This window comes from Phascolarctos cinereus, unplaced genomic scaffold, assembly GCF_003287225.1.
Source record: "Phascolarctos cinereus isolate Bilbo 61053 unplaced genomic scaffold, phaCin_HiC Scaffold_726;HRSCAF=1367, whole genome shotgun sequence".
Taxonomy (NCBI): Eukaryota; Metazoa; Chordata; class Mammalia; order Diprotodontia; family Phascolarctidae; genus Phascolarctos; species Phascolarctos cinereus.
In genome coordinates, this window is record NW_027556098.1 from 371,259,272 (window position 1) to 371,285,081 (window position 25,810).

At 42.3% G+C, this 25,810-nt stretch overlaps 1 protein-coding gene across 2 annotated transcripts; it reads right to left on the reverse strand.

Annotated features, from left to right (window-relative positions):
• Nucleotides 1–255: 255 nt before the first annotated feature.
• On the reverse strand, nucleotides 256–18,131 carry MED18 (mediator complex subunit 18). 2 transcript variants are annotated; one of them, XM_020983306.2, is made up of 5 exons: nucleotides 18,029–18,131; nucleotides 15,963–16,048; nucleotides 13,842–15,548; nucleotides 7,324–7,385; nucleotides 256–4,958 (listed from the first exon to the last, which is right to left on the reverse strand). In XM_020983306.2, the coding sequence occupies exons 2-3, from the start codon at nucleotides 16,033–16,035 to the stop codon at nucleotides 14,995–14,997; spliced, it is 627 nt and encodes a 208-aa protein (XP_020838965.1). In that variant the 5' UTR covers nucleotides 16,036–16,048; nucleotides 18,029–18,131; the 3' UTR covers nucleotides 256–4,958; nucleotides 7,324–7,385; nucleotides 13,842–14,994. The 2 variants fall into 2 exon arrangements, with proteins under 2 accessions (XP_020838965.1, XP_020838966.1); XM_020983307.2 differs by lacking the exon at nucleotides 18,029–18,131 and adding an exon at nucleotides 17,852–17,980.
• Between the last annotated feature and the right edge of the window lie 7,679 nt (nucleotides 18,132–25,810).

Genomic DNA, 25,810 nt, shown 5'->3' on the forward strand with positions numbered 1-25,810 from the left:
AAGAGCACAGTGCTGGGTGCCTGGCAGATGCTCAATAAGTGCCTAATAGATTGATTGATTCACATTTTCCTGAATCTGTTTGTTGTCTTGTCATCCCAACCCTGCTCCTTTCTGTCACAGACAGTAAGTGGAATTACAGAATCCCCAAATTGGAAGAAACCTGAGCTAATCTATCCCAACTCACATCTGAACAGAAATCTCTTCTCCAACAGTCCAACAAGCAGTTAGTCATTGAGTAATGACACTACCCAGCCATAGGTCTCTGCTAGTCATCAACTAGCATTTATTTTTAGGTTTTACAACCTTTCCTGGGGCATAGTGCCTGCCACAAAGTAGGTACTTAATAAATATTTGTTGCCTTTCTCTTATCTTCTCTTCCCACTCCTAACTCCCTTCTATCCTCCCGCCTCTCCCCCCCAACCATTAAACACAATACTGTGCTGTCCCACATCACATTTCCAAAACATGAATATATAATTGGACTGAGAATGGAGGTCAAAAATGAATGGAGAAAGATTTACATTTCAACCAAGCAGACTGGGACATCCTTATGATGGGACCTTGCTGTCAGAATGCTTCTCCTGTCCATGCTTAGACCCTCTATAGTGTGGGACTGCAGAAACGGGTATACCAGTAGTACATAAACCTTAACGCTGCTGCCACCCACTGGCCGAATCCCTCAATGACAGGTTCCTTACAGATAATCTATAATCTTTGCAGTACTGCCTTATTACATAGTATCACATACTGAGACCAGAGCGTGAAACTTGGCACAACTAAGTTACTACTCGCCCCACTCACCAAGCCTACCGCAAACAAGGGTGGTGGTCCTGCTTTCTACAATAAGTTATCTTCATATCTGCTAACAGATTTGCTTGACAAAGAACTGGCCAAATGGGAGTCTCAGCTCTGCCATAGTTACTAGTTGGATGGTCTTAAAATTATTTAATCTCTCTGAATGTTGGGTTTCTTCATCTATAAAATGGGACTGATATTAACTTTGCTTCACAGGGTTACTGTGAGGATCAAATAAGATTATAGAAGATAACGATGTGTCTAGGTGGTGAAGTGGTATAGAGTGCTGGGCCTGGAGTCAGGAAGACTTGAGTTCAAGTCTGAGCCTTAGATACTTACTAGCTATGTGACCTGGGCAAGTTGCTTAACAGCAGTTTGCCTCTGTTTCATCTGTAAATAGCTCCTACCTTCCACATTTGTTAAGAGGATCAAATGAGATAATCATTGTAAAACGCTTAGCACAGTGCCTAGCACACAATAAGTATTATGTATATTCTAGCGATTAATAACAATAATAATTATTATAATAAAGTACTACACAAATATGAACTAATTATTATTAAAGAGGTGGGATTGTGTAGTGGTGTTTATATTCAGAAGACTTAGGTTAGGGTTCTGGCTGTACTACTTAGTCAAGCAGAGTATAAGTGTCCTTCTGGATAACACAGAGATGTTCCTACCTAGCTCACAGAGAGGTCTTCAGACTCTGGGGTAGGAGCTGTGGGAGGGAGCATTCTAGTGCCCAAAGATGAAAAGAAGGCTGAGACAAAATACTAGGTCAGGAAACACTGGAATAGAAAGATCTCAGGGGATCCCTGAGCTAGTGCTGGGTGCAGGAAAAGATGTCATTGGTTAGCTCTGTCACCCACTATCCAGTTCCAGATCACAGACCCAGGGTGGAGAGGGGTGGTTATTAAGTGTGGGTCCTTAGCTGGATGCCGAGCAAGGAACAAGTTCTAGAAATGTAACTTTGTGACCCTGATTCCAGAAGCAAAACAGACACTCAGTTCTAGCCTTTAGCCCAGTAAAAGCCCACAGTGGAATAACCAGGGCAAGAGTCTCAGACCAAAGCGGAGCCAACAGAACCTGCAGTCTCCCAGCGGGGTAAGAGTGGCAGAGTCCAGCAGCAAGCTACTGAAAGTCCCAAACAAAGACAAGCTGACAGAGCCAAACATGGGTCACGAACTTGCTGAGCTTAGAGTAGGAGGGCAATGGGCAGACCTCCCTTTGCCCTACACAACTCTGGGAGCACTGAAAACTTAAAGACCCACAGACTGAGCTGAGAAGGACATAAAAGCACAGAAGCTCAGGCCATACTGCCCCCGTCCCCACCCCCACCCTGAAGTGTGCAGAGCCCATTGTTAACATAAAGTCAAAGTCAAGAAGTGGGCTGGAAGAATGAGCCAACCACAAAAAAAGAACCTGCCCATAAAGAGCTCCTGTGGTGATAGGGAAGCTCAAGACACAAACACAAAAGAGAGTGACTCCAAGATATCTACAAGCAAAGCCTCCAGGAAAAATGCCAATCGTACACAAGCCCAGCAAAAATTCCTAGAAGGGGGCAGCTAGGTGGTGCAGTGGATAGAGCACCAGCCCTGGAGTCAGGGGGACTTGAGTTCAAAGCTAAATTGCTTTGTGACTCTGGGCAAGTCACTTAACCCCAATTGCCTTGCCAAAAAAATTAAAAATAAAAATAAAATAAAAATAAAACTAGAAGAGTCAAAAAGCAGAATCAGGTGTTTTTGTTTTTAAGAGCAAAAAAAAAGATTTAAAAAGCTAAATGAAGGCTATGGAAGAAAGACATGGAAAGAGAATTAACAGCTTGGAAAATGAAGAGTAAGATCCCCCGAAGAAAACTGCTTCTTGAAAATTAGGGGAAATTCCTCCAAATCTCTAGTGTAACAAGCTGGCTCTAGAGATATGATGGAGACAGCCAGCTCCTCTCATGTCAATTCCTTCTCAGTGTCTTTTCTTTTAGCAACCTTTAGTGAGGCTGACATCTTCTATCTTGAAGCTAGAAGCCGGAAGTGCCTGAATTGACTCTAATAAAATTCCTCTCTCCTGGGACACTGATCTCTACCAATAGGGAAAGTGCCATTCCAGTGGGCTCTGGGACTTGGGGTTACACTCTTCTCTCATTCATCCTTACAAATTCTTGTGAGGGGAAATGCGGTGGGTGGAGAGAGAGAAGAGGAAATGGTAGTCAAAGAATTTTCTTGTTGATAATAATCATAACAGCTTACATTTACAAAAGTGCTTTTACCATTAGGGTGAGTTAGCACTTTCATGTGGTGTCTTCACAGCAACCCTCTGAGGTGGGCGGCTATAGTAAAACAGAGTCAGGTATGGATTTGAGCCCTGACTTCCACTGCTTATTAGCTGTGTGACTTTGGCCAAGTCACAATCTCCTCATGATTACTTCACCATTGGTAGGGATGAGTGTGTTTCTGCTACCTACCTACTTATCTACCTACCTACCTACCTACCTACTTCATTGGGGAGGGGGAGGTTATGGTGAAAGTGCTTTGCAAAACTTAAAATTCCTTTATAAATGTTCCCATTTTACTGATGAGGAAACAGTTGTTAAGTGACTTGCCCAAGGATGTACTTCTAGTACATCCAGTTTTTAAGGGTTGAATATTTAAGGGATGAAGACAGAACTACAAACTAAGTGTGTAGGGCACAGTGGAAAAAAGTACTGGTTTTGGAGTCAGAGGATCTGGGTTCAAACTCCATTTCTGCCACCTGTGTGACCTTGGGCAATTTCATCATCTATAAAATAAGGAGACTGAGGAACAGCCAGGTGGCACAGTGAATAGAACTCTGGCCTTGGAGTCAGGAAGACCTGAGTTCAAATCCAGCCTCAGACACTTGACACTTACTAGCTCTGTGACTCTAGGCAAGTCACTTAACCCCAACTGCCTCACCAAAAAGCAAAAATAAAAATAAAAATAAAAAGAGATTGGGCTAGATGGTACCTTAGGTCCTTCCCAGCACTTAAGTCTTACAATCCTATAATTCTAACTAAGAACAATACCTTTGCACTACAAAATTCTACCAAGGCACAAAGGAAATATTAAGCACCTACTGTGTGCCAGGTATGAAGTGTGCTAACTACTTTGCAAATATTATCTCATTTGCTTCTCACAACAACTCTGGGAGGTAAGTGCTATTTTTATCCTCATTTTCTAGTTGAGGAAACAGAGAGTAAGTGATTTGCCCAGGGTCACACAGCTAGTAAGTATCTAAGGCTACATTTGAACTCAGGTCTTTGTCCAGGCCCAGCTCTATTCATTGTTTTCCTCAATGCCTGAGCAATAAAGATTTGCCCAGAGTTATAAACTGGTTGGTGATAAGCTTGAAGTGAGAGCTGCAGTCTCCTGATTTCCATTTGATTCTTTCTTCTACTTTCCATGTTGAAAGTCTTTATTTAGCAGCACTACTACCACCTTGCCCCATCCTTGCCTTTCCAGTATGAGTTTTATAAGTCATTTGAGTAGAATGGAATATATTAGTTGAGATACAAGGTGTCCCAAAAGTCTAGCGCAGTTTAAAGTTTTTTAACTGCTTCAGTACTGACCATTTTGTTACCTTGTAGCTTCATGATGTTGGCCAAGTCACAATCTCTACTTCCTCATTGTGAAATAGGACCTTCTGCTACCTCTCTCCCTCCCTATTGTAAGGAAAGTCACTTAATCTCTGTCTCAGTTTCATTAACTAGAAAATTGGGATAGTAATAGCATCTGCCTCCCAGGTAGGATTTTAGCTTTAACTTAAGCTTTTAAGTTTTAATATCTTAAAACTGCACTAAGACCTTTAAATACCTTTCCTATAAGTAATTCAAGAAAGGGACCTCTTGGGTTACAGATCATGCCAGCATCTCTGTGTCACTGCCTGAGGTCATTTCTGGAATGTTAAATATTCAGAGACACAGCCGTACTGCTTATACAGAGATGGACATTAAGATCACGCTGACTGTTTATGAAAGCTACGTGACACTGCGTGTGTAGACCAGAGAGGATGGAGTGTTGGACACTGAGTCAAGAAGACCTCAGTTCAAGTCTTGTCTCTGACACATCTGAGCTGGGTGACCCCTTGGCAAGTCATTTAATCTTTTGGTGACCCAGGAAACTTCTCATGTAAATTGGAGAGCTCGAGATGACCTGCAAAGGTAAAGGGAGTTTTTTTACTGAGAGTTCCCTATATCAATGAAAACACAGGTTGACCCTTCCCCCTAATTCCCTCCCCCAAGAAAACGGACATATGACAACTTGGGAAGCCCAAGAGCAAGTGTCCTATGCATAGTACAGAACCCACTTGTTTTTCGGTGGTTTCAGTCATGTCTAATCCTTCGTGACTCCATTTGAGATTTTCTTGGCAAAGATACCAGAGCAGTTAGCCATTTCCTTCTCCAGTGGATACACTTTGTCAGGCAATCAGAGGTTAAGTGACTTGCCCAGGGTCACACGGCTAGGAAGTGTCTGAGGCTGGATCTGAACTTAGATCTTCCTGACTCCAGGCCCAATGTCCTAACCACTGAACCACCAGATGCCTCCTAACCCACAAATACAGTCAACTCCATTTAAAAAAAAGACAAAATAGATGTGTAAACATGCAGATAACAGTGACAAAAATAGATTTGGGTGCCTTGAAAACAACAACGACAAAAGGAACAAAGGTTAGTAGGGAGGCTTCTGTTGTCTTCAGTGAGCTGGAAGAAACAACACATCAATCAGTTCTGCCTCATACATTCTATTCCTGTGAATAATTACAGATGTGCACCGAATAGGTTGTCATAAATGCTTAGATATAGCAGAGAGGTGAAATCCACCCCTAAGGAGGAAGTGCCTGATATTTTCAATATGCCTCTTGTTGCTTTGAGATTCCTGTTAGGTTGGGGCAGCTAGGTGGTGCAGTGGATAGAGCACAGGACCTGAGTTCAAATTCGACCTCAGACCAAACACTTGACGCTTACTAGCTGTGCGACCCTGCGCAAGTCACTTAACTCCAATTGCCTTAAAAAAAAAAAGTAGGTAGAGATTCCTGTTAGGTTCATCACTTCTACAGATGAGAGTTTCCATCTCCTTTGCTAGTCTTTGGCCAAAATTACCTGTGTATTTCTTTAGTTAGACAGTCAGTAAGCATTTATGAAGTGCCTACTATGTGTCATGTGCTGTGGTAAGCAATGGGGATACAAAGACAGGCGAAAGGGGGAAAAATAGTTCCTGCCTTCAAGGGGCTCCTAATCTAATGGGGTAGACAATATGCAAACGGCTGTACGCTAACAAGCTAAAGATAGGATAAAGAGGAGAGAAATCCATAGAAGCAGGCACTAGAATTAAAAGGGATTGGGAAGGCTTATTGTAGAAGGTTGGATTTTATCTGGGATTTGAGGGAAGCCAGGGAAGGAAATGTCTACTGGTCACTTTCCTAACAGAGACTTACAAAGCAAGACTGTACAGACTTTGGCCACAAGTCTATTTAATACTTTCCTAAAAACCTTTGGGGAAGGAGGTTTGCCAGCCTCCCCAGGTAGTCTAGTCTAGTGTTTGACTTCTGTCCTCAGGGAGCTTTTGAATCTACTTAAGATCCTGTTCATGCTTTAAGGCCCCACTCAAATCTCACCTACTGCAGACATGTTTTCCCCAACCAATGACCCTCCACTGATTCAGACTGCTTTAAAATTGCTTTCAAAGCAGATGGCACATTCTTTTGAGGGTCCCCAAAAAGAGAGGACAATTGTGATGGAAAATGCTATCCACATCCAAAGAATGAACTATGGAATTTGAATGTAGATCGAAGCATACTATTTGCTATTTTTTTTTCTCTTCTGTTGAGTTTTGTTTCCTCTTTCTGGTGGTTCCTCTTATTGGTTTTAATTCTTACTTACAACATCACTAATGTGAAAATGTTTAATAGAAATGTATATGTAGAGCCTATATCAGATTGTGCACTGTCTTGGGGATGGTGGTGGGGAGGAAGGGGGAGAAAAATTTTAAACTCAAAAGCTTATGAAAGTGATTGTTGATAAATCAAAATAAATTAATAAAAAAAAAGAGAGAGAGGACAAAAGAAGGGACAAATCTTCATGCTCTATGAGGGTGGATTTGATTCTTGAAAAATCAACTGGATGAATCATGCTGGGGATTATTCGGATGTGACTATAAGTGAATAGGTTTTATCTTGGGGCCTGGGAGGGGGCAGTCAACTAAGTCTATGTGCTGTGACTCACACACGCTACTCCACCTCCCATCTCCCATCTCCAAGTCTTGGCAGTCCATGCCTGGAAGGCTCAGCATGATACCTCCTCACCCTAGAACATCCATCTGTCCTTGGGTCCTTCTTACCCTGGAATAGCTCTCCTTCACACTGCCCCTCTTTTCCCACTGCTGAGTTCCTCCCAGGGCCTCCATTTCGGGGAGGGGTCCAAGTCCACCAGATTTCACCTTTTTTTTGACTGAGATTTTGACTTTCTAGACTTTGATACCATGACCCCAAGGCTACTAGTGTCCATCCCGTCATAATTACCTTGTGTTCATCCTGTATATATTCTTATATGTGTGCCTATTGCCTCTCCATCAGAACGGAAGCTGCAGGATAGAAAGAACTGTTACACTTTTGTCTTTGCATGTCCAGCATTTGGCACGGTGTCTAGCATACAGTAGATGTCTAATAAGTAAATGGTTGTTGACTGATTCTGAAAGCCATTCTTAAGGAGTTCCCAAAATGTTTTTTTTTTTTAATAAATGGCAGCATCACTGAAATAGATACATAGCTCCCCAAGCTGGTTACTTTGTAGAACACAAATTTCACAGAATTTGATTCAATGAACCATTTACTAAGTGCCTACTATGTGCTAGGTAGGAACAGACTGTAGCAGAGGACGAAAGTAACAAATGCAGAGACTTTACTGAGGTCACACAGACAGTGGGTGGCAGAAGTGAGCGGGGCTCTGACTCGTGGACCCTAGTTGACCAGTTCCTCCTGCTTCCCACAAGAAAACCAGTCTTGTTCTGATTCCAGACCATTGCTTTTTCCCCTGTCTCTAAAAACTCTCCCAGAGTGACTGCTTTGAAGGAAAATACTTGTGGTGTTGTGGGAAGTGTGTGGTGTTTGGAGTTAGAGGGTCTAGGTTCAATTCTCAGGTCTGCTATCTACTACCACTTGTGTGTCTTAACCAAAGTCCTTTCAGCTCTCCAAGCTTCAGTTTCCTCATCTATAAAATGAGAGATCACGGATTTGGAGCCAGAAGAGACCTAGGAGGGTACTGAGTTCAACTCCCAAATTTGCCTTCTCACAGAGAAGGCAAGCCAGATCACACAGCTAATCAATATCTAATAAGGGATTGAAATCCAGGTCTTGATTCCAAGTCCAGGGCCCTGTCCACTACACCAGGCTGCTTCTCAGGTGACTGGACTCAGTGGCCTTAAAGATCCCTTGGGGTTCCAAATCTGTGATCCAGCAGTATCCTTCAGTAGATCCACAAATTCATCAGTGTGAATCTTCTTTCCCTCCTCCAGTGCAGACTACCATCTCAGTAGGCATTCTCATCCCATAAACTCTTAGCTGTGTTTTTCAATAAATCCTCTAAAGTGGGTCTCCCAATGCACTGGACATTTCCTTCTGCTTCTTTCCATGGATACTAATTCTTGCCCCACATCCATATTACATGAGCAGCCCACCTACTGGTACTACACAGCCTATAAAACAAACTTAGAATGGTGTTTCCTCTATTTTTTTTCCTAGCAAATGAACTAGGCCTCAAGACTTGCTTTCATCTTAAATCTTTTCCTTTCCGCCTCCTTCCATCTTCTTGCACTCACTTGGCTCTGGCTCTCACCTGGTAATACAAGCCTCCCTGGGAATCTTCTAGCACTGGTAGTACTTTCCATTTGTTCCCCGCCAACTCACTAGTTGAGGTGGGGTTACTGGAATACTCCTTGCTCCCCACGGCTCACCCTTTGCCACCATGATTCAGTAACTTCTTTTTTGAGGTTCCCTCAATCTCTATCTACCACCTGATAAAAATTCTACTTGCTGTTGCCTACGGACCTCTAAGACGTTCCCCGTTTTTTCTCAATGAGTCCAGTATCTGGCTACAATCTTTCCTCCCCAACTCCTGCCCTTATATTTATAGTAGGAGATTTCCACATTCTTATTGATACTGTCTTAGACACCCTAACTTTCCAGTTCCTCAACTTACTCATTTCCCGTGACTTATTCTGAGGTTGCTCAATGTATAGAATACAGGGCCTGGGAGTCAAGATCTGAATTCAAATCCAGCCTCAGATACTTAATGTGTGGCTTTGGACAATTCAATTAATAATAGCACCTACTGGGGGCAGCTAGGTGGCACAGTAGATAGAGCACCAGCCCTGGAGTCTGGAATACCTGAGTTCAAATCTGGCCTCAGACACTTGACACTTACTAGCTGTGTGACTCTGGGCAAGTCACTTAACCCCATTGCCTAGCCAAAAAAATAAAATAATAGCACCTCCCAGGGTTGAAGGTAATAATTGTAAAGTACTTAGCACAGTGCCTGGCCATAGTAGATGCTTACTAAGTGTGTGTTTCCTTCCTCACATCAGATACACACAAAGATGGCCACATAAGTAAATGATCTTGCTATCACCATCAAATGGACTACTTCCATGTTCATGAACTCTAAAATTCCCTTATCTGCTCACAGGCTGTTGTCATGCCATGTCTCCTTCTGCTTTACAATGCCCTGTTCTTCATTCCTTCAGCTCCTCAGTTCTTTCCCAGGCCATTGCCTCTCTACCAGCTCTATGCTCCTTCCTTCCTCCTCTGGATCCTGGGTGAACCAGTTCAACACTGGACTGTATTGTTCCCTTGAGATCCTGGCCCCCTTACTCTGTGGCTGAATTTGCCCTGCTTCTGCCTTGGAGTACTCCCACCACCCACTGCCTTTGCCCCTTTGCATGTGCTGCTGAATGAAGCTGGAGAAAATCCTAAAATCACGCTGACTGGGCTCACTACAAGATTATGTGACAGAATCTGAACTGACCCCTCAATATGATGAGGGGATAACTGACTCATTCACCACAGTGGATTTTCTAAACATTTTCATCCTTCCTCAGACTTCTCATAGCTCCTCCAATCCTCTCAGCTGAGAACCTTTCCTCATATTTCACTGAAAATAATGAGGCCATTTGCCAAGAGCTCCTATTCTCCCCTCCTCTTCATTTCACATTACTCAGAAGTCTTCTAACATCTCTTCCTTCACCCTGTCTCACACGAAGAGGTGGTCCTTTTTACCAAGGCAAACCCCTCTCCATGCACAAGAGATCCCATTCTGTCTCATCTCCTGCAGATTGCCCCTTTATCATTCTCACTCATGTTCAATCTCTCCCTGTCTACTGGCTGCTTCCCTAACTACCTACAAACAGGCCCATGCCTCCGTCATCTTCAAAACCCCCTCACTTGATCCGTCCATTTCTGCCAGCTATAATCCCTTCTCTCTTCCTTTTGTGGTTAGCTCCTTGAGAATGCCATTTACAACGGCCTCCACTGGTAGAGTTCCTCCATTTCTTAACTCTCTATAGACTAGCTTCTGATCTTATCATTCAACTGAAACTGCCCTCACCAAAGTTACCAATAATCTCTTAACTGCCTAATCTAATGACTTTTCTTCCAATCCTCATTCTTCTTGACTTCTCTGCAGCTTCTGACACCATCTTCTCCTTGGTACTGTTAGCTGTCTAGGTTTTTGTGACACTGCTATCTCCTGGTTCTCCCCCTATCTATCGCTTCTCAGTCTCCTTTGTTGGGTCTTCATGCAGGTCATGCCCAATAACTGAAGATGTTCTCCAGGACTCTGGGCCCTCTTCTCTTCTTCTATACTGTTTCACTGGTGACCTTATCAGCTTCCATGGATTGAATTATCATCTTTATGCTGATGATTTGCAACCAGCACTAACTACCTCTCTCCTGACCTCCAGTCTCACATCTCCAACTACTTATTAGATATCTTAAATTGAATGAATTGTAGACCTCTTAAACTAACTGAATCTGAAACTGAACTCATTATCTTTCCCCCAAATATTCTCTTCTTCTAACTTCTAACTGTCACAAGGTACCAATGTCCTGTTACCCAGGCCTACCAGTTAGGTGTCATCCTTGACTCCTCCCTCTCTCCACCCCACATCCAATCAGTCGTCAAGTCCTACCATTTCTACCTTCATAACATCTCTTGTCCATATTCTCTTCTCTGACACTTCAGCACCCTGCTTCAGAGTCTTATCACCTCATATCTGGAGCAACGAAATAGCCTGCTGGTTGGTCTTCCTGCTACAAATCTCTCCCTGTACCAATCAATCTCTACTCAGCTAACAAATTAATCTTCCTAAAGCATAGGTCTGACCATGCCAGACCCCTCCTCAATTAAACTCCAATGGCTTCCTCTATCACCTCCAGGATCAAAAATAAAATCAAGTCCTTGATAATCTGCCCCCCCTCCATCTAGTTTTCTTACACCTCACTCAGCCCCATTTACTATGACCCAATTTCACAGACCTCCTTGTTCTTCCTTACACATGACATCCGTCTCTTAACTTGAGGCATTTTCCCTGTCTGTCCCCTATGCTTGTAATTCTCTCTCTATTCATCCCTGCCTCTGGCTTCCTTCAAGGTCCAGCTAAAATGCCATCTTCTATCAGACGCATTTCCCGATCCCCCTCAATCTTAATGCCTTCCCTCTGCTGATTAATTCCAATTTATCCTGTTTATATCATTTGCGTATAGTTGTTTGTATATTCTGCCTCCCTCATTACAGTGTGAGCTCCTTGAGAGCAGAGACTCTTTAGTCTTTCTTTACATGCCCACTGCTCAGCACAGTGTAGCACTTAGAACATAGCAGAATCATACTAATTGCTTATTGACTTCATGGTCACTCACATAGTAAGTCAAAAAAGCCAAACACCCCAATTACAGTCTATTCTAACCAAACACCTGGGAGATGAATCACATCCTGTCTATCTCAATTCACTACTTGTCCTAAATTACTACGCAACAACTCTGTTAAACAGCTGTCACTGCATTCTACCTCTGGGCATTTTAGGACAGGTGGATGGTTGTTTGTTTCCCTGAGTTGTTGACTACGTAACAAAATTTCGACCAGTTAAACCACCTTTCCTGAGCTTGACTTTCCTCCACTATGAAAAAGGAAGATGAATTTCCTGCAAGATCACCTGTCCAGAAAGGGGGTGTGGCCAGGGTGGGGTGACCAATCTGGTCCCACAATTTCTCATAACCACTTTATTGCTTGTCTGAAACTTTTAACTAATTTCAGTTATAACGGGTGAGAATGGTTATGATTGGCTCACTCAATAGATAAGGAAACCAGAATAACAAAGTCTAAGCGATTTGTCCAAGGTCAAAGAAAAAAATCAGTGGGATGGATAGCAAGAGAACTTAATTTTTCCAAAATCTGTTGCATGTTTTATCTGCTGAGCCAAACAGCTTCCAAATCTGACTCATGAGAGAACCTTGGCGGAACCAGTTCAGACAGGAAAGCCTATCTTTGAGCCTACAGCTCAGCATTCACCCAACAGAGATCAGCATCCCTTCTACATAAACAGTACAGAGCTAGGTAGGCTGTGAGAAAGGCAGAGTATAAAACAGTCCCTGCCCATGAGGAACTGACCAATGAGTTGGGAAGACAAAATGTAAACAGATTTTTTAGAAGTTTAATCTATAAGGTATTTTATGACAAAGGACAAAAAAAGTGGAACAAATTAAGTGCAACCTAAGTTCAGAGAAGGGAAAAGTCATTGTTACTGTGGGCCTCTAAAGCTAATCAGTCAAGTGTTATTAAGTGAGTTCTAGGTGCCAGGCCCCGTACTAAGCACTAGGGAAACAAAGGGCAAAAGACAGTCAGTCCCTGCCCTCAAGAAGCTTCCCCTCCCCAGTGTGGGATCCAAATAACAGGAGACTAGTGACTGGGGGCAGATCAGGGTTTCTCAGAACATCAAAATCTCACGACTTGTGGAATTGGAAAGCTAGGGGCCCAAGCACAAGTTTTGAGCCAGGAAGGCCTGGCACTCTGTCAGGAATGTTGGCAAGCTGACTGACTTCCCACTTTGGCTTTTTACTGTTCTAACAAGTGTCCCTTGCCTCCACCCTGGTCTGAAATGTGGGCCTGGGTCAAAAGCAGACATGTACCATTATGGGGCATGGTGGTCTTTCTGGTAGGACTTACACTAGATTTTGAAGAAGTAGGATTTAAATTAGGCAAAGAAGAATAGGCATAGATTAAATGAAAAGGCACACCATGAGGAAAGGCACAGTGGTGGGGATAACCAAGACATATTTGAAGTCCGTAATATTTTATCCAATAGGCAATTGATGCAGTTTCTTTACAGCAAGAAAATGATACACTGAAAGGAGTGTTTTAAGATTAACACCACAATATTATTCGAGCAGGTTAGATTGGATGGGTAGACACTGAAGGCAGGGAGCTATTCGTTAGGATACTGTTCATTAATAAAAGTGAGATTTAATGAGGGCCTTCACTAGGGTTCTGACAGTGAGAATAAAAAGAGACTGATTCATGAAGCATTTTGAAGCAAAGAATGGCCAAGACTGGGTGACTGATTAGATGTGGGAGATGACAAAAAAACAAGGTTCAGAGATTATTCAGATTTTGAACTGGGTGACTGAGAATTATTGGATTGCTGATAGAAACTGAAAAGTTGGAAGAGTCAGTTTTTCAGAAGGATTACGAAAATGCTATTAGACATTTAAGAAGGTAAGCTATTTATCTTTGCAACCATTTTTATCCCAAATCCCAAAAGATCAATACCAGCAAATTCAGAAATAGGTAAAATTTAAGTTGGTCAGTTTGAGAGGTAGAAGGGAACTAAGATCCTCTAGGCCATTCTCACACAGTTTAGATATAAAGAAATTTAAGCCCAAAGAACATAAGTGACCTTAAGTCTAAGGTCAACTAATTAAGAACAGGGGAGCTTAGACTATAACCACACAGGAACCTTGGAGAAACGTAGGAAGATTTTTAGCAGACTCACACTTATCCACAGCTTGCACTCTCTCTCATGAGGTTACACAGTCTGTGCACTGGAAAGAATAAATTTAATTAAAAAACAACAAATAATTCTTGGGGAAAGTCTATATAAATTGGTGCAAAATGAAGTAAGCAGAGGCAAAGAATAAGACATAAAGTAAAGGACACTGACAATGAAACCATCATTTAAAGGAATTGTTTAATTATTCTGAGTAAATTAAAAAAAAAACTAATAATGAACTGGGAAGGACAGATAAGAAAATAAACCTTCCGCTTTCTCTGTGATGAGGCACTGGGCTATCAGATATAGTCACTTGGAGAAGTCCTTTTTGCTTAACTTATTTTCTTGATTACAAGGGAGATGGGAGGAGGTGAAAGGAATATCCACAAGAGACTCTGACTTGAAAATAAGGAGTATTCATAAAATATTAAAAATAAACATTCTTTATGTTAATCACACCATAAGCTATGCCTGATTTTGGCCTCACAGGATGTGTAGATTTCTGCATGTTTCTACAGTTGGTAAAAAACTTGCCAATGGTTAGAGTGGAAATAGAAAGGAGAATTAGAAACTATGGACCCACTGCTTTACGTGTTATTTTACCATATGGCATATACTCACTGCCTTTGGTCTAGATACTCTCACTCAAAATCTTAATGGGGAAAAACTGAGTTAAAGCTTTCCTTTGCTTCCAAAAAACTGGTTTTGTTCACCCTCTTTTTCCTGTGCTAACAGAAAAGGGTTATCAGAATGAAATCCAATCAAATTTTCGGTGAGATACCATCAAAATAGCACTGCTAAATATTTGTTACAAGGATTTTCTTTTTCTTTTGTATTTCCAGAAAAGGGAGAAAAAGCAAAGGTTTGACAACTGAAAAAAAAATTTTAATTTTTAAAGATGACAATCTGATATAGCCCAACAAACAAGCTAACTGAATGGCACAAAATGACTGGACTTTTCATTCCAAAGAGATTGAAGCATACCATGCTGAAATCTCCAGAAAAGGAGACTGGAGGTCCAGAGCTTAGGTAAGGTTCTGGGACCCTGATTCTTAAAGTAAAGAAGTCCAATTTTTGTTGCTCAAGGATATTTATTTAGAGTTTGGGTTTCTATAATACAAAAGAACAGACCCCAATGTCAGGCAGTCCCTTTCTGTCACATTAGCCTTTTGGGGTCTATCTTCTCCAAGTGAACCAAAGGCTTTAGTTGTTCAGCAAAATTTCTCATGTCGTCAGAGACCATGTCCTGTCCTGCTGGGGCCACAACACTTAGCTCCACAAGATAGGAGAGGGACAGAGCCTCGGTGCTATCTGTGTTTCCTGGCATCAGGATGCGGAAAATCTTGTAAACCATGATTTTCATGATACCTTTTCGAAACAAGTGGCCTTTGGCAACAAACTCATGGTCCATTCGGAAGCCCATCTCCATCAAGAAATCAGTCAGGTTCTCGGACGTGGCAATGTCTACACAGTTACGCACTAGGGCGTGGCGGTTCTTGTCCCCCATCTCAGGCTGTCCCAGGTAGCGCAGGTGCCAAGGCGCCCCTGTTTTGTCCATCGATCTCCGGGCCCTTAAAACAAAAGGGCTAGCCTGTTGCCCCTTTAAGAGGAACACCATTTCATGGTCCAGAAAAGTCTCAGGCTCCGTGTTGTCACACAGACCCCGAAGTCGGTGAACGAGGCTCTCCAGACTGTGATCCAAAACACTTCCTGAAGGGAAGGAAACCGTCAGGGAACCTCACTTTTCACTTTCGTCAGGAAACAATAACCTGAAGGGGCGCGACGGAGGACCAGAATTCCTAGGAAACTCCGCTAAATCCTGAATGTCATTCTAGATAACCATCTATAAAGCCGCTTGCTCTTAAGAGACCATCTACTCTAGCCGCCCTTTTTTACTCAGGAGGCCACTGAGCCCAGAGGCTACTCAATCTTTCTGAGTCTGAGTTTCCTCATCTAAGGCCACAACCACCTAGAGGCAAAGCTTGACCCAGAATCCAAGGTTCCCATTACCCACTCAAGAACCACACACACTTAAGCTGCCCTATCTCCTGGCAAAAACGTTTATCATAATTGATAGAAAAAAGGACAAAGTGGGTGACATATCCAATTCCTAGGCTAACTTACCTTGCAATAAATACTCCATCATATTGATAGTGCCACCTGTTACTGGCATCATGGTGACTGGTGGCGCCTCCATACTGTCGGCTTCCCTGGGTGACAAGAAACCAAAGAAAATCCGATTCAGAAGGGATGATCAAACGATTACAGGGCACACCTAATGGAGATCATTTGTTGGGGGCTGCTCTGGACAAGGTCACCAAATAATACTAAAGGGCTCTTATGACCACAGGATCACTGGATTACAGAAGTGACAGGACCTCACAAATCACCTTGCCCAACAACCTGACTTTATTTTTTTTAATTTTAAAGTAAAAATACTGAAATAAAATTAAACCACACATAAAACCATAAACTTCACTTTGAGAAAAAAAGCACATATCACCTTTAACAAAACAACTAAAACATCCTGTTTGTGTTCCCTTATCTTTTTTTCTACTTTTTATTTTTACATGTTTAAAGCTATATTAGTATACATATTGTTCTGATTCTGCTTTCTTATCTGGGTATCACTTTATATTAGTTCTCCCACATTTATTTATATGTTCTCTATTTGTATTTTTATGGCACAATAGAGCATACTTTGCTTGGAATTGGGGGACCTTTGTTTGAACAGTGGCTTTAATACTTACTACCTATTGGGACCATGGGTATATAAGCTAACCTCTGTAAGTCTCAGTTCCCTTGCCTATAGACGGCTATCACATGAGCAGTGCTTTGTAAACATTAAAAAGTTAAATGCCAGTTATTCTTACTACTTGCTATTGCATTAATAAAACAGTGATAATAACAGTTAGCATTTATGCTTTACAAATAACACATTTGATACTCACAACTCTGGGAGATGAGTGTTATGATTATCCCCATTTTGCAAATGAGGAAACTGAGGCAGAGAAGTTCAGTGACTTGCCCAGTGTTACACAGTTAAGCATCTAAGACAGAATCTAACCTCAGGTCTTCCTGACTCTAGGTCCAATGCTCTGTCTTTCCTCATTTCTTCTATTATAGCTTTTCTGATATTTCTCCTTAGTGGGCTAGGTCTGGATCTCTCTTCTGCTCACATGACACTGAAACCTGTATTGTAACATCTGCCTACATGGCATTGCCCCTCTAATCAGAATTGTTATTTTTCATCTCTAACTACAGAACCTAGAAGCACTTCTTGCACACAGCAAGTTCTTGATAAAAGTTTGTTGCTGAACTGAATCACTAGACTTAGACCACTCCCTCACAACTGAAAGATATGAATTGTGCTAGAGCTGGGCATTATGATAGACGTGGGTTCTACTCCTGCTTCTGACTCCTTCCCAGCTGTGCTACCCTAGGCAATGTATTTACATCCTCTAAATTTCCTGCTGTAGGCAAATCACTTAAACCTTTCTGAGCCTCAGTTACCTTACCTGGAAAGTGGGGGAGGAGAGGGGGGAATAGGGGGAGAGAGACAGTTGTGAGACTTGAATTAGAAAAATCCTAGGGGCAAAGAAAAACCCCCAAAACCCTAGGTACTTGGAATCAGGAAGACTCATCTTCCTGAGCTCAAACCCAGCCTCAGATTCTTACTAGCTGTGTGACCCTGGCCAAGTCCCTTCACCTTGTTTGCCTCAGTTTCCTCATCTGTAAAATGATCAGGAGAAGAAAACAGCAAACTGCTCCAGTATCTTTGCCAAGAAAACCCCAAAGGGGGTCATGGACAGTCAGACACGAATGAAATAGATTTGGGTTGGAAAGGGCCTTTGAGACCGTCTAGTCATAAGAAGGCCCTAGGTTCTAATTCTACCCAGCTTATTTCGCAGAGGAAGAAACCTCGGCCTGGAGAAGGATGCTCTTTCAGGCCATCCCCCGCCCCCCGCCCGCACGGGAGGGCCGGGCTCAGTAAAGAACGTCTGAAGACAAACCACGCATGCGCCACAAGAGACGCCAAACTCGACGCATCCCGAACCCTCAGGGCTGAAGAGGCTACCGTTCCAAGGCTAGGTCAGCCCGGGGAGAGCTTCGGCTCGACTCCGCTGCCCACAGCCCCGGGGCCGAGCTCCCTCCCCCTCCTCGCCCCCTTCCCGGAAACCCGGACGCACCGAGGCCCGAAAGCCCGTGGTCCTCGCTCCCAATCCTTCTAGTCAAGCCGCCGCCAGCTGGACTTCCGGCTGACTGAGCGGGAGCATGCGCACAAATCGGCTTTGTGTCCCCGGAAAAGGAGAGCATGCGCAGTGCGTGGCTTTTGCGTACGGAAGATGGCGGCTTCCAAAGAGAGTGCGCTGTGAAAGGCGCCATTCAATTCCTAGCCTCCTAGAATCGCAAAATCTTTAGCTTGAAAGGGTCATCTTAGTGGTCATCTTATTTGACGGAAGAGGAAACTGAGGCTCAGAGAAGAGAAGAGACTGTACCCCCAGTTTCTGTTTAAAATCAAGACTTTTTCTTCTACTAAGTCCAACATTTATTAAGTGATTCCTGTATGCAGGCTGGGACAGCAGTCCAAGTGCTCAGCTGAAATAAATGATAAGTGGGAAAAAATATTTAAAAAAATAACAAGGCCAAAGTCACTGCCAAAAAAAAAAGGATACTTTATTACTTTGACCCTAGACAAATTTTGATGAGCCTCTGCCGACTTTAAAGTTGGCCAGGTTACCTTGTACAAAGGCTCAATCATCTGGTAGGGGGAGCTCCCACACTGAAGAAATCAGAGATTCTTGTACCTATGCCTACTGAGTCCCAGTGGGTAAGCCTTTGATCTCTCCTAGGTGAACCAAGACATAACTAGAGCAACTGTCCTCTACCCTAGTGAGGTCACATCTGCTGTTTCTGAACTCTATCAAGTTTATCTCCCTGAAACAAAGCCGCCTCACAGTTCAATTGGCTAATTCTACACATGTCACTTTCAACTTTTTGAGGGATTGACTGTACCAACATTTTTAGTTACATGTGACCAAAGTTTTAGTACCTTTTAGTGCTAATCCTAGAGGCAATAGGGTGCTTCTGGGCTTTACTGAGTAGGGGGTGACATGGTCAGACTAAGCTTTAGAAAGATCACTTTGGGAGCTGAATAGAGGATGGAACGGAAGGGGGAGAGACCGACCAGAAGGCTGTTCTAATAGTGCAGGTGAGAGGTGATGAGGGTATGCACTAGGGTGAATTCAAAAAAGGAGCTTTTATGTGAGAGATATAGTAAAGTTAGAAATGACAACACTTAGCAACAGATTGGTTGTGTGAGCCAAGTACAAGTAAAGGATATAGGATGACATAGAGATTGGAAACCTGGGTGACTGGGAGAACAGTGGTACCCTTGACAATAATGGGAAAATCCAAAAGAAGGGATGTGTTTAAGGGAGAAACACTGAAAATAATATTTGAGAGAACTATAGGACATTGTTTGAGATGTCTAAGAGGTAGTAAGTAGGCCAGGTAGGTGCACATCTCTGTAATCTCTCCTACTGGGGAGGCTGAGGCTGGTGAATCACTAGAGCTCCAGAGTTCTGAGCTGTAGTAGAGCTAAAGGTGATTCAGTATCCCCCCAAGAATGAAAGGCCACCAAGAGTGAAGTTTGGCCTCCAAGAGTGAAGGGCCACCAGGCTGTCTAAGAAGGAGTGACCCAACACAAGTCAGAAACAGAGCAGGTCAAAACTTCTGTTGACAACAAATAACAGAATCAGGAAGAGATGGGGTGACTTTCAGCCCGGATAAGATAGTTACTCGGTCTAAAAAAAAAAAGGCAGTTGGTGATACAAGATTGGAGGTCAGGAGAGAGAGTGTGGCTAAATAGATTTGAGAATAATGAACATAGAGTTGATCATTGAACCAAACCTTGGAAGCTGATGGGATCACCAAGAAAGATAGTGTAGAGGGAGGGGAAAAGAGGACCCATGAAACCCTGATTTCAGGACATCTAAAATTAATAGGCATTGCCCAGAGGAAGATTCAGGAAAGTAGGAGCAGTCAGATAGGAGGAGAACCAGATCATAAAAACCTAGAGAGGAGAGAGTGCAAGAGGAGCTGGTGATCAACAGTGCCAAAAGTTGCAGAAACAAGGAAGGATGAGGATTGAAAAAGCCATTAGACTGGGCAATTAAGGTATCATTGGTAACTTTGGGGAGAGCAATTTTAATGGAAAAAAGGGTCTGGAAGCCAGATATCAGAGAGTATTGAAAAAGTAAAAGGAGAGGAAAGGGAGGCAGCTATTGTAGACAGCCTCCAACTGTCTCCACTGTACTGCCAAAATCATCTTCCTAAGGAACAGTTTTGCCCATGTTCCTCCCCTGCTCAAAAATTTTCAATGGCTCCCTGTTGCTTTATCAGCTAAATTACAATTTGTCATTTAAGGCCCTCCACAAAACACAGTGCCTTGAACATAATAGATATTTGATTAAAAAAAAAAGTTATTACCTATTGCACCTTATTTCACACTACTCTCCTTCATATGCCCTATGTTCTAGCTAAACTGGACTACTGGATGTTTCCTGATCTCCTCCTATTCCTCCCAGCCTGCGTGTATTGCTCCAGGCCATACCCCACACCTGGAATGCATACTTTCTCCATCTTCATTTATAGAAATCATTCTCTTCCTTCAAGGCTCAGTTCAGCTATTACCTCCTGTGTGATTATGGGAAGCTTTCCCCTAATCCCTTCAAATGAAAATGTTCTCTTCTTCCTTAAGTTTTCCTAGAACATCCTTTCTGGATTTGTGCTTTGCCTTTTTTTCACCTGTAGTCTATCTCTTACCATACTTATCTGGGTACTTAAAATATCCCTCTGCAAGGCAGGGACTGTATTTTTCTTTTCTTTTCTTTTTTATCACTAGCAGCAATCACAGTACACTGCACATAAATGGAAGGATATGAGTTCTGTGTGTTGGATTTGGAGTTCAGAAGACACAAATTCAAATCCTGATACTTGCTGTGTGACCATGGGCAAGTGATTAAACTTCTCTGACTCTAATAATAGTAAATGTCAGTTTTTATTAATAAATATTGGTTGATGTATGGTAGCAAAAGATGTTTCCATTCAGCGAGCATTTATTAAAAGCTCATTATATGCAAGGCACTGTGCTAAAAAAAAAATGATGCAATCTCTGACCTCAAAGAGCTTACATTCTACTAGGGAGGGGGCATGTAACATATATCCAGAAAAATAGTAATTTGATAAGGGAAAGCATTCTACCAAGCTGGAGGGGGAGTGGTGGTCAGATAAGGTTCCATGAAGGAGGTGGTTTGGAGCTAAAGCTGGAGGGAAAGTTAGCTCTGCAGAGTTTAGAGGAGACCCAGAGGGATTGGGATTTGCCCTAGGCTTTGAAAGGAGGAAGAGAGGACATTTGAGGGTGGGGAATAGCTAAAGCACTGAGAGCAAAAGGTAGAGAATACAAGTTGTGTTCTAGGGACTGTAAATAATCCAATCTCCTTGCTGTAGAATATTTATATTAGGGAGCAGTGGGAGATAAGACTGGAACTTGTAGGTTAGGATCAGTTGCCAAGGATCTTAAAGATAAACCAAGAAGTCTGAATTTTATTTTGCAGGTAGTCTTTGAAGGTTTGGTAGGGTTTTTTGGTGGTGGGGTTTTTTTTATTTAACAAAGGAGTGATGTAATGTAAGTTGTGTTTCATGAAGATAAATCTGGCAGCTCGTATAGGATGGACTAATAGGAAGAGAAGCTAGAAAGGAGGGAGAACAGCCAATCATTTATTAAATACCTACTACATGCCCACCAGTGAACTAAGTGATCCAGATAAAGGCAAAAGCAATGCCTGCCCTCAAGGAGCTCCCAGTCTAATGGGGAAGACAATATGTAAACAACTATGTATGAACAAAATAGAGAGGGAAAAATATAGGAAAGAATTAAGCGAAGGAAGTCACTAGAATTAAGAGGAGCTGGGAAAGGTTTCCTGTGGAAGTGGGATCTTAGTTAGAGAAAGCCAGGAAAGCCAGGAGACAGAGATGAAGGGGGGCTTTCCAGGCATAGGAGACAGGAAGAGGGTATTGATTGTAAAGTTAATTGGATACTAAGTGAAAAGAAAAAATTTATTAGGGCTGCATCTACCTCAATTAATCAATCTATCCATCATAGACTTGGAGCTAAAAAAGATCTTAGAAGTCATCTAAGCCAATCTCCTCATTTTATGTGGACCCAGTGGGAAGAAGCAACTTAACCCAGGTGCTAGAAAAAAACCCTAAGATATAAATAAAACTGCCTCTATCCTCAAGGTGCTTACATTGTGCTGGAGGAAATGAGATTTACACAGATAAGTAAATACAAGGTAAGGAGGATGAGAGAGCACAAATAACCTGGCAAGTGGAAGAGGGGTGGGGGAATAATCCCAAGCAATACCCCAATACAGTCTTGGAAGTTCTCAATGGACCATCCATACATTCTCTCAAGAGGCTGATTTCATAATCTACTACTTCAAGGCTTTTGGTTTCATTGATGTAGTCATTTCCTCCGTTGGCCTAAATAATTAATCACCTGGTTGGGGAAATCTCCAGGCAGTTAGCCTCTCTAAATTGAACTAAGCTTGGTTACCTCTTTCCTAAAATTAGGTGTTGGAACAAATTAGTTGGGATTATCTGAAGGAAGCATGACCAAATCAACCCAACAGAAATGGTGATGGGATCTGGAAGGGAGCCTGTCCAAAAAGCCCCAGACTGCCAGTTTGGTGTTGCTACAGTCATAGAAATCAATGTTTGTAAGTTGGTTTTGATGGTAAATTTTGCTTAGGGTTTGTTTGGGTTTGGGTTTTGGGGGGTTGGGTTTTTTTGGGCATTTTTAACCTACTTTGCCACACTTGCATTATCTCTGCCATCATAATTTGTGTATTTAGCACTTAACAATTAACTATCAGCAATAGCTTTATTTTAATGCTTTCATTTCTGTTTAATCTCTTCTCCATGATTTTTAATAAAAATGTTAATTAAGATGAACCTGAAAAAAAATCCCAAATCTCATCCTCTTTCTCCTGTAACCCTCTTCTCAAACCAGCTTGTTGTTTCTTGTCCTTTGTGTGCGTGTACACGTGTGTGTATACATGTGCATACGTATATACACACACACACATATATACATGGCAATCAAGGTTAAGTGACTTGCCCAGGGTCACACAGCTAGTAAGTATCTCAATCCAATTTGAACTCAAATCCTCTTGACTCCAGGGCCAATGTTCTATTCACTGTATCACCTAGATGCCCTGCTGTTATCTTTTGTTTTCACATTACATCTCCTATCCGAAAACTATTCCTTGTATCAAAGAATTTTAAAACAGGATGGGGGGAGTAGTATAATAAAACTAGTCAGTGTATCAAACAAGTTTGACAGTATCTGTAGCTCCAAGGGCAGCTAGGTGGTACAGTGAGTTTGTAGAAGGCCAACTTAAGGCCAGCCAGGCCTTAAGTCAAGAAGATTGATCTTCCTGAGTTCAAATGAGACCTCAGACACTTAGTAGCTGTGTGACCCTGGACAAGTCATTTAACCTCATTTGCCTCAGTTTTCTCAACTGTAAAAGGAGCTGGAGAAGGAAATAGCAAATCGCTCCACTGTCTTTGCCAAGAAAACCTCAAATGGAGTCACAAAGAGTGGGACATGACTGAAAAATGACTGACTGAACAGACAGCTCCATATCCACCATCTCCTACCTCTACAAGGAAGTACATCATTCTCTCTCTTTTTTGGAGTCACCCTTGGTCGTTATAATTATACAATGCTCAACCCTGGTTCTGTTTACTTCAGCTGGTATCTAAAGCCATTTTCAAGCAACACTGATCAAGTGCCACACAATATTGGTGGGTTTTGAGAATAATACAGTGGAAAGAGCACAAACTCCGAAGTCAGGGGGCCTGGGTTCAAATCCTGCCTGTGATGCTTACAGCCTAAGTGACCTCCAGCAAGTCACTTTGCTTTCCACTTTCCTCCCCTGTAAAAAGGGGCAGATGAGCTAGGCGGTCTCTGAGTTCCCTTCCAGTTCTAGATCTATAGTGCTGTGAATAATAAGCCTGGTCTCGTCCCTGGGTTCTGGATACACTTGGTCAGATAAGGTCATGAGACTGGGATGAAGGCCCAGACTGAATGCCAGAGTTGTCAGGATTGGGACTGGAGAAACAACAAGAACAATGACACTGATCGCTGACATTTATATAGCACTAACTGTGTGCCAGGTGCCACTGGACTGGTTTGAACTCTGATGTTCCTGACTCCAGGCCTGGCATTCCACCCGCTGCACCACCAGCTGCCCAAGGCACATGAAATCCCTGTTCTGAATCTTGTGGCCTGGGATCCGTGATTAAGCCTCTCTGAGCCTTAGGTTCCTATACTCATTATCTCCAGTTTATCTTTCATATGGCTAGTTCATACATCAGGGTTTGCATATTGTCTCCTCCACTAGCTTGTGAGCTTCCTGAGAGGGGGAACTGTCTTTTAATAATAATAATAGTTAATATTTATATAGCACTTAGTATCAAGTACTGTGCTAAGTGCTTCATTATCATTATCCCATTTGATCCTCACAACAACCTTGGGAGGTAGGTACTGTTATGATCTTTGTTTTATGGATGAGGAAACTGAGGAAAATAGGGTGAAGTGACTTGCCCAAGGTCATACAGCTAGTAGATGTCTTTGGCTGAATTTGAACTCAGGTCTTCCTGACTCCAGGCCCAGCACTGTAATCACTGGGCCACCTAGCTGCCCCTTTGACCTTTCCTTGTGTCCCTAGTGAATGGCACAGTGCCTTGAACACAGTAAGTGCTTAATAAATATTTACTGACTGACTGAGTGACTGACTGTAAAATAAGGAGGGTAAGACCAGAAAATTCCATTAAATTCAACAAGTATTTATTAACTCCTACTATGTGCCACTGGAGATAGAAAGATACATAGTCCCTGTGCTCAAGTTTATATTGTATTGAGGAAGATAAAAATATACAAATACATAAATACAAAATATATTCAACATAGACACAAAGTAATTTAAGGGGGGAAACACTAACAAATGGAGTGATCAGGAAAAGCTCCTTGTGTGTAAGAGGTGGTACTTTGAGTCTTTTACATTTTAAAGGGCTCTGTCACTCTGTGTTCTAAGTTCCCTCCCAGCTCTAACATGCTGTGTTCTAAGGCCCAGCAATGGCACTGTGCTCTGAGGGCTTTGACATGCTATGTTCTAAACTTTCCCCCAGCTCTGACATCTCGTGTTCTAAGACCCCTCCCAGTTCTGACATTCTAGGATTGGTTGAATGAGGTGTTTTTTCTTCTCTTTCCCTATAACAATGTAATGACTTATATTTGTATAATCCTTTGAGGTTGACAAAGCCCCAGTGGGTAGGTAGTACCTGTATTAATATACTCACTTTACGTGTGAACAAGCTCAGACTCTGAAGTCTTGCCCATATGAACTCCCAGCTGGTAAATCATAGGATCATAAAGCTGAGGCTAGTACTTACTCTTTCCCCTAGGCCCTACTGTCTCTCTTTAGGGGTCATCATGTTTAAAAACAAACAAACAAATGAGCTAAGAGGGACATTGGAGGAATGGATTTTTTTGGATAAGGACTTGTTTCTGGGGCTTTGATTAAGCTTTAATAATTAGTAATAATAACAGTAACAACAGCTAGCATTCCCATACTGATATATTTGATCCTCACAACAACCTCATCTGAACTAGGTCCTATTATTACAGATGAGGAAATGGAGTTTGAGGAAAGTTAAATGACTTTCACAAGGTCACAAAGCAAGGAAACATCTGAATTAGGAATTGAACTCAGGTCTTCCTGATCCAGAGAGGGTACCATCTCCACCACCTGTGTGCCTCAAGCCACCACTCTGTAGAAATCCTTTCAAGATACCTCATCCAAGGTGTGGTCTGGCTGAAAGCTTTGGCAAGACTTTTTTTT